The sequence below is a fragment of the Ovis canadensis genome, chromosome 11 (genome assembly GCF_042477335.2).
Source record: "Ovis canadensis isolate MfBH-ARS-UI-01 breed Bighorn chromosome 11, ARS-UI_OviCan_v2, whole genome shotgun sequence".
NCBI lineage: Eukaryota > Metazoa > Chordata > Mammalia > Artiodactyla > Bovidae > Ovis > Ovis canadensis.
Genome location: NC_091255.1, coordinates 51,741,044 through 51,749,448, shown reverse-complemented (window position 1 = coordinate 51,749,448; position 8,405 = coordinate 51,741,044). Strand labels below are relative to the sequence as shown.

The 8,405-nt window shown below is 50.5% G+C and overlaps 1 protein-coding gene across 2 annotated transcripts; it reads right to left on the bottom strand.

The window, feature by feature from the left end:
* Nucleotides 1-1,216: 1,216 nt before the first annotated feature.
* Nucleotides 1,217-3,312, bottom strand: ARL4D (ARF like GTPase 4D). Of its 2 annotated transcripts, none has more exons than XM_069541603.1 (2): nucleotides 3,086-3,312; nucleotides 1,217-2,510 (listed from the first exon to the last, which is right to left on the bottom strand). In XM_069541603.1, the coding sequence occupies exon 2, from the start codon at nucleotides 2,413-2,415 to the stop codon at nucleotides 1,813-1,815; it is 603 nt and encodes a 200-aa protein (XP_069397704.1). In that variant the 5' UTR covers nucleotides 2,416-2,510; nucleotides 3,086-3,312; the 3' UTR covers nucleotides 1,217-1,812. The 2 variants fall into 2 exon arrangements, with proteins under 2 accessions (XP_069397704.1, XP_069397705.1); XM_069541604.1 differs by having other exon boundaries at nucleotides 1,217-2,845; nucleotides 3,086-3,168.
* Between the last annotated feature and the right edge of the window lie 5,093 nt (nucleotides 3,313-8,405).

Here is an 8,405-nt window from a genome sequence, read left to right as displayed (position 1 = left end):
CTCCCACTCAGATTAGGAGGATCTAATTGTCCTCAGACACAGCTGGCCCTCCTGCTGGTGAGGATGGGCAGGCGGTCACGACATCAGCATTTTATGCTTTCCATCATTGCTAACACTGGTGGCCTACACCGATATCCAGCAGTCCTCACTCCCACCTGGCTCAAACAGCTACTAGACTTTCCCTCTCGTGGAAATAGCTACCATTCCCAGAGCTGGACGACTCGGGGTTTAGTCATGGGAGCCAGGCTGGCTCAAGCCAGCCCAGGCCTCCCCAGCACCAGTCACTGCCATTGCTGCCAGTGAGCTGCAGTCAGCAGGATTGAGCACATGGAGCTGGCTTCAGGCCAGGAGGAAATTACTTTCCATTCTCACCTCATCCCCCAAGGTGTGTGCTGGGTTGGGGGAGGAAATCAGACTAACCACTTGAGTGCTGGGGGTGGGACAGAGGCCCTTTGAGGACTTACCTATACAGACCTAAGAGGTGGCCCCAAGGGCAAGAACATAGGAGCAGCTCACACCTGCCAAAACTTGAAGTTAAATCTGCAAGGGGACTTCCTTGATGGTCCAGTGGGAAAGAACCCACCTGCCAGTGTAGGAGACACAGGTTCAATAGCTGGTCTGGGAAGATTCCACATGTCTTGGGGCAACTAAGCCCATGCACCACAACTACTGAGCCCACGCACCCTAGAGCCTATGCTCCACAACAAGAGAAGCCACAGCAAAGAGAAGCCTGTGCACTTCAATGAAGAGTAGCCCCCACTCACTGTAACTAGAGAAAGCCCCCACATAGCAACAAAAACCCGGCACAGCCAAAACTGATAATTTTTTTTTTAATGCCTGCAAGGACCAGTTAGTATCAAGAGTAAGTAAGAGCCAGAGGATGAGGGAAGAAAGGGAGAAAGAAGGGACCCCCAAAAAACCAGCAGAGATCAAGCAATGTGATGTGTGTGTGTGTTGTATCTGACTCTTTGCAACCCCATGGACTGTGGCACACCAGGCTCCTCTATCCATAGATCAGGCAATAACATGGAGTTTCTTAAACTCTCTGTAATCCCCAGCAGCTGCCCCATGAACACACAATCTAATTTTTTAGAAAAGGGCTTGCTTTGCAAATTCAGCTTCAAGATAAGTCCCTCCTCCCCACCCCTGCCTGCCCATCTGGAAATCTTGGACTATCCCTGAGGCAAGGTAAGGAAAGGAAAATGCCAAACCAAGGTTAGAGCTACAGCATCATCAGTCTTTAATAACTTATAGGCAAATGCTAAAAAATAGTTAATAATTATACAGAGGACATACATGGCTTATAAAAACAGTCGTAAGTCTACAAAGGGGGGATGGAGGGATTCTTGGCACTTTCATACAAACACAAAAATATAGACAATCATGACTGGCACCCCCTAGAAAAGCAACCTAGGGACATCCCTTAGTTGGGGTGGGGGGAGGCAAGAGCTAGTTCTCATTTATTCCAAATGCATTCTCCAAGCAACTTTCCTTCGTCCCTAAACACATCCAATCAAAAAGCCAGAGAAGAAAAACAGGAAACAGGGTCGAGGTAGAGTCAGTTTACATTTAAGCCTCCACAGTCCTGCAGCCTCCACTTCCCCAGAAGTGAGGATGAGGGAGAGATGTGAGAACACATCCCATCTCCCGTCGCCCGCCCCCCATGCTGCCCCAAACAGGACCCCTGTTGTGCTTCTTGGTCCTCCATTGAGGTGGACAGGTCCTGCACCCTGGGACTGAGTGAGGGGCCACAGGCTCTGCCTGGCTGTCCAAGTGTACAGACCCCTACTGGTGAGGAGGGGCAGCCTCAGGTCACCGTCGCTTCTTGCCTGCCCGGGCAGCCTTCTTTCTCTTGAGGATCATCTCATACAGGCGCTCCAGGCCTGGCTGCAGGCCCAGCCCATCCACAGCACTGCAGCCCTGCACGTGGGTGAGTGTGGCAGTAGCCAGCTCCCGGACCGCCAGCCTCTTCTCCACCTCGGCGGCGCTCAGTGCCCCGGGCTGATCCTGCTTGTTGGCCAGGACCAGCACAGGCACACCCTGGTTGTCCGAGGCCCGGCTGATTCGGTGGAGCTCCACCTTGGCCTCCTCCAGCCGCTCAGCCTCAGCAGCATCCACCACAAACACCAGGCCATCTGTCCGGCGTGTGTAGGAGCGCCAGAGCGGTCGAAGCTTCTCCTGCCCACCAACGTCCCACACTTGGAAGGTGATGCCACGGGACCCCCCCAGGGGCACCCGGATCTTCTCTGTGTTGAAGCCTTTGGTGGGGATGCTCTGGACAAACTCTTTGAACTTGAGGCGGTAAAGAAGGGAGGTCTTTCCAGCTGAGTCCAGCCCAATGACCACAACATGCAGGGCCTGGAAGTGGGGCAAGAAGGAGGTGGTGGGCGCCATCTCAGTCAAGTGGTTCCCCATGTTGAACTCTAGCTAAGATGCAGGTCTTGGGGCTCACAGAAGAGGCAGGGAGGAGACCTTGAAATTGCAGGCTTTGGGGATCACAGCTGGGTTATCTGAACAGGGAAAGGTCATGGGAGAAAAGAGGAGGATCATGTTTAAAAACAAACATGAAATTTGCAACTTCTTGATCACGTCCGAAATCAGCAGCCCGCTTTTTAAAAATTTGTTTTCTTTTTTTTTTTTTTTAAAGTAGCTGCAGGTATAACAGAGGCTCTCCCCCGTCGCCTGGGGGCCATGACAGGGGCGATGAGACCGAGAGAAACTCCTAGGACACTGAGGTTGGAGAGAGAGGCCTGGATAGGGGGACAGTCAGCTTCCGCGCTTGTGGTGTGGCAGCAGGCACCGCGACCCCAGCTCCCCAGGAGAGAATCCTCGGGGGAACCTGCATCTGGGGGGCAGTGACCCGAAATTAAGAATCAGGGTACGGGTGCTGAAATCGGAGAGAAAGGCCCACTCCCACTCGCCTTCCACAACCCCACGGCTGACACGCCCCTCTTTACACTGAGATCCCCTCCCCAATACCCCGCGACACTGCGACACTCCGCTGCCCGCCTTCCTCCGATCGCCGTCTTCAGCTCCACCGCCCCGTACCCAGACCCCCTCGGCTCGGCCTGAGCAGCGCCTTTACCTCCCGTCAGCCGCGCTCTCCCCGCTCCCCTCCGTGCCAGCCCCGCTAGTATCCACGCCGGTCTCCAGCGCGCGGGCACTGCAGAGCTGACAGGGGCACTCGGCCTTAAAACCCCCGTGTGACGTCACGTGGCATGGGCCAATCAGAGGCCCTGCGGCAGCGAGGCGGGGCGGAGCGTGGAGATCCGCGGATTACAACCCGGTCCCCACTGTGATGCAACTCTGATCAATTGGTGACCGTTTTATTTGATCTTTTCTACCATTGCCTGTATTTGGAATTAAACTCGGGATTAACCTGGGATGGAAGGTGGAAGGGGCGTGGCAGCGTTTGGCTAGGGAGGAGAGGTGAAGAGCATAATACTCTCAATACCCCCACATGCCTCTCACACAGGCAGCGATATTCAGTCCACGTGTGCGCTTCCTCTGCCAGGGTCTACTCGAGAGATGTTGACAAGTCTTCCTCCTTTATTTTTCCTAATGCAATGGTTTAACCTGTGTGAACCTGGAATCCCATAAAACAGCCTAAACCTATTAGCCCTATTGATCCCCATAACAGCCCAGGAGGTAGGGACTGGTGTGGTCTCGCTACACAGGTGAAGAAAGCTCTGAAGGGCTCAATAACTTGTCTAATGTCGTGCGTGCTCAGTCAAGTCCAACTCTTTGCCACCCCATGGACTGTAGCCTGCCAGGCTTCTCTGTCTATAGAATTTTCCAGACAAGAATACTGAAGTGGGTTGCCATTTCCTTCTCCAGGAGGTCTTCTCAACCCAGGGATGGAACGCTTGTCTTTTGAGTCTTGTGCATTGGCAAGCAGATTCTTTACCACTGGGCCACCTAGAAAGTCCCTGTCTAACATCACACATAGCTAGTAAATGGCTGAGCAAGGATATGTTTGAATCCAGTGCCTCAACCCCTCACCACTTACCTATTCAGTCTCTCTAGTCAGGGAGATTATTAGCAGAATTCCCCCAGTTTCTGGTCAGAGTGCCTGCCATAGCAGACCCTACCTTGCTCAAATTGATAAAGGCAAAATTCTTCACTTCACAGGGTGTTTGCTGACTTCATTCATACTGTTTGCGCTGCACGAGCCAAAGAAACTACGAAGACATTGCGGATGTACAGACCACAAATGCCTGGCTTCAGAGGGCTTATACTCTAGTGAGGGAGACAAGACTGGTCACTGACAGGGAACACTGGGACTTTGTAAATCATGAGATAAGCATGTGTAAGACTTCAGAGGAGGGAAAGTGTCAACTAGAAGCTCCTGGAAAGGTTTCCAGAAATGAATGAGTACTGTGTAGGACTGATTGGGAGGTGGACAGCACTGCGTGGCATCTCCCCAGTCACTATAGCCTGATTTAATCTGGGCAGCACTGAAGAGGAGATGTCACAAAGGGACAGTGTGACCAGAGGCTAACAGTGATTACCTGCAGGGAGAAAGGTAAAACTGAATGTGGAGAAGGGGATCAAAGGAGAAGCAAATTTTAACTATACTATTTCCATTTTCACAAGGAAGCTGGATTCCTGCATTTATTATGCATCACAATATTAACTGTTTAGAAAACTGTCTGTAAGGGTGATTAGAGAAAAGAGGAAGATGGGGACTTCCCTGGTGGTCCAGTGGCTAAGACTCTGCCCTCCCAATACAGGGTGCCCCGGTTTGATCCCTGGTCAGGGAACTAGATCCCACATCTTGCGACTTAGAGTTTATATGCCACAACTAAAAGCTGATGAAGCAAAATACATAAATATCAAAAAAGAAGAAGAAATAAAAAGAAAAGGAGAGGGACGCCATTGCCAGAGAGGAGGGCTTAGCCCTTCCTACCCACTAGCTCCCATCTGTTTAGCACCAGCCTGCTTTGCCACCTTCCTCTTCCCCTTCCTGCTACAAACCAGCCACCTGGTTTTCCTTAACGATGCAGGGAGCTTCCCCAAATCCCTTAAGAGATCAAGACCTTAAGTAATTAGCTTTTACACCTCCCCCCATGTTGGGGGCTGGCAGGATGCAGCAGGACCTAAGGAACAGGAAAGTAACTGAGTTAGCAAGAGGGGAAGACAGCACAGACCAGGAGGTTGGGAACAACTGGCCTATTTAAGTAGCCACTGTATGCTAAGCTGTGGTCAAGGAACTTGGCATACTTTTCCTTTTATTCTTTTCTTTCTTTTTAAAAACATTTTTATTTTTGGCCTCGAAGCTTGCAAGAACTTAATTCTATGACCAGGGAAGGATAGAACCCTCACCCTCAGCAGCGAAAGTGCAGAGTCCTAACCACTGGACAACCAGGGAATCCCCAATACTCCTTTTTAAATATACAACTCATACCATGTCATAAGTAGAGTTACTCTAAAAAGAGGACAGCAAACCACAGAAAGGTGAAGTAACTTGTCCAAGGTCGCTCAGCTAAAAACTGGCCAAACTTGGCTTGGATAAAATGGCTGTGAAAAAAAAAAAAAAGGCTGTGAAACCAAAAATACAAAGAGAAAGAGAGAACATGGAGACTGAAAACAGACACATTGTTTTGGGTTACTTCCACAATCTTTGACACTTCTTTGACATTTCTCCTACATCTCCTGGGCCTCACACACAAGAGGGAAATTATAACTTGATTATCTGATAAGGGAGTTGAAACTGGAAATCTCACCCCACCCTTCATCCATTGCCTTTGCCCAGAAAGGTGTTGATGAACAAATGGGAAGGAGGAGGTGAGGCAAGGTAGGGCTGAAGGAAGGGGCTCAGTTTGTCAGGGCAACACCAGTGCAGTCTCTTTTAAAATGGGAACTCCAGTTCCCATTTCCACAACCTGGGGCCCAGGAAGCCTTCCTCCATTAGTCACCATTTTTGATACTGGCAGCCTCAGTTCTTCAGCCCTTTCTCTCCACAAGATCACAGCCCAGGTCCTAGTACATTGGAGGATTCACAATGCTCAAGAACATTCTTACTTTGAGCATTCATGGATGGAGTGCCTGCCAGTCTGAAGGCTTCAGTGAAATGGATAAGGACATGCTCTCATAGAGTGGACATTACAATGAGGAGTAGGGAGAGACAGATAATGACTAAAGAGGGTCATTTCAGATAGTGATATAAGCCTTCGAGGAAAAAAAAAAAAAAACAGGGAAATGTGCTGGAGAGTGACTGGGGGGAGAGCTACTTTACATGGAGGAGCAGGGTGCTCATGAAGGCCTCTCCAATGGTGACATCAGAGGCAAGACTGAGTGGACAGAGGCAAGGAAGCATTCCAGACAGAAGGACAGACTAGCTGGGACCTACCTGCTTCCTCCCATTGGCTCCCTGACTTGATTAGATTCTAACTGCTGAGTGAAGTTTCTTCCTCAGAGCTGTCTCCCCACCAGACTAAGCGCTGAGCCCAGAAGCTGGTTCTTCACAGTCATAGCTCCAAAGTGCCCAGCACTGTGCCTGCCACACAACAGGCAATGAGGAAATCCTCCATAATTCATGACTATATGATAGATGAACTAAATATACTCAAGGGGTGCCTTGAGTGTGGGAACCAAGCACCCAGCCTTAGCTGGGAGTTTCCTAGTCTGGGGTCCCTGACACCTTGGGGGTTGGGAGGGATACCTAAAAACCGTGTACTTCCAGGCAAGGTCTGGGTAATACTGAACCCTCAGACCTTGGGGAAAGGGGATTTCTTAGAGGAGAAAAACAGAGGCCATGCAAGGGATGACCCTGGAGGGATAGGCCCCCCCTCAAGGCCTGGTGGTCTGAACCCTGGGCTGAGAGTCATCATGACTCCTGTCCTGACAAGTAGGCTGACTTAGAAAACCACTTTCCGCTAGGAGCCTTGGTTTCCTCAGTATGTAATGAGGGGCTTAGAGATTCCAGGTCCCTTTCCGCAGGACGGCTCAGGCTTTGGAGTAGGGGAGGGAACAGGATGGGTGAGACTCACCTAGGAAGCAGCTGAGGGCATCCTTGTCTCCACTGCATCCCAACTGAGGACCTGTCTGAGTGCACAACTGAAGGGAGGAGAGGAGTCTGCAAGAGGAGGGATGGGAGGGGAGTGGTGGCCCAGGAATGGGTTCAGACTGGAAATCACAAAGACCCATATTTCAAATCCCAGCTTTTCTTCCTCAAGAATAAAACAGAGGGAATTCCCTGGGTGTCCATTGGTTACAACTGTGTTTTCCACTGCACAGAGCACGGTTACATCCCTGGCTGGAGAAAAGAGATTCCATAGCCAAAAAAAAAAACAAGAATAAAATGGGGAAAACACAACCTACTACTTACAATGAGTGTGAAAAGAAAAAAGAAAAACTGAGAGGAAGGGGCCTTTGAAGACCCTTTTCTCCTACCAGGGGCCCATTCAGAGGCAGCTCATCCAAAACCAAGTCCCAGAGCCCAGGCCAGGGCAGAAAAGGAGCAGATGCTGCCCCCTGGTGCATGAGTCTGTCACTGCCTAAACCTGAAGCAAAGTGGGTAGAGCGAAGCTGGACAGGTTTCTTTCCTTCCTTCTGGGGTCTTTTTGTTTGTTTCTTTCTCTGGCCATGCCACCCAGCTCGTGGGATCTTAGATCCACTACCAGGTATTGAACCCTTGCCCTTGGCAGTGAAAGCTTGGAGTCTTAACCACTAAACTAACCACAAGGGAATTTCCCTGGAGTCTTCCTTTCAGACAATACCTTCACTACAGCTTGAATGTACAGAGAGAATGGAAAAGCCACCCTTTTCAAGTTGTTTTTGTGGAGGTAAGATCAGATGTAAATGAACATTTTCTGAGCAGGAAATCTGAATTCAGTAACATTTCTTATGCTTTTACTGAGGGCCTAATAGCCAATAGGGCAGAGGCGGGAGGAGGCTAGAGGGCGGAGAAGGTTGGGAAGAGGCAGTGGCAGCAGGTTGTGATGTCTTAGGAGACAGATCCACTTGGGGACAGATTGCAGCATCCATCTGCACAGGAAACTGGCACTTGGGGAGACGCTGGCATCAAGAGGGGCTTTGGGTGATCAGCCAGAAACAGCAGCCAGAGCCCCAAGAGGGTGACAGTGCCATGGGAGCAACAGCCAACAGCTGTGAGGGGGGAGGAACAAGCCCACCAGAGAGAGACAGAGAGGTGAGTTAAGGGGAGAGAGCCAGGCTCACACTGTGCAGGGAACTCGCTGTTGGCCAGTTATCCGAGCTGAGGGACTCTTCAGAGCTTTAACAAAGGGGCTAATCTCCAGAGACCTTATATGTTTGATTCAGCTGCCCACTCCAGTATTCTTGCCTGGAAAATCCCATGGATTGCAGAGCCTGGTAGGCTACCGTCCATGGGGTCGCAAAGAGTCGGACACGACTGAGCGACTTCACTTTCACTTTTAAAAATG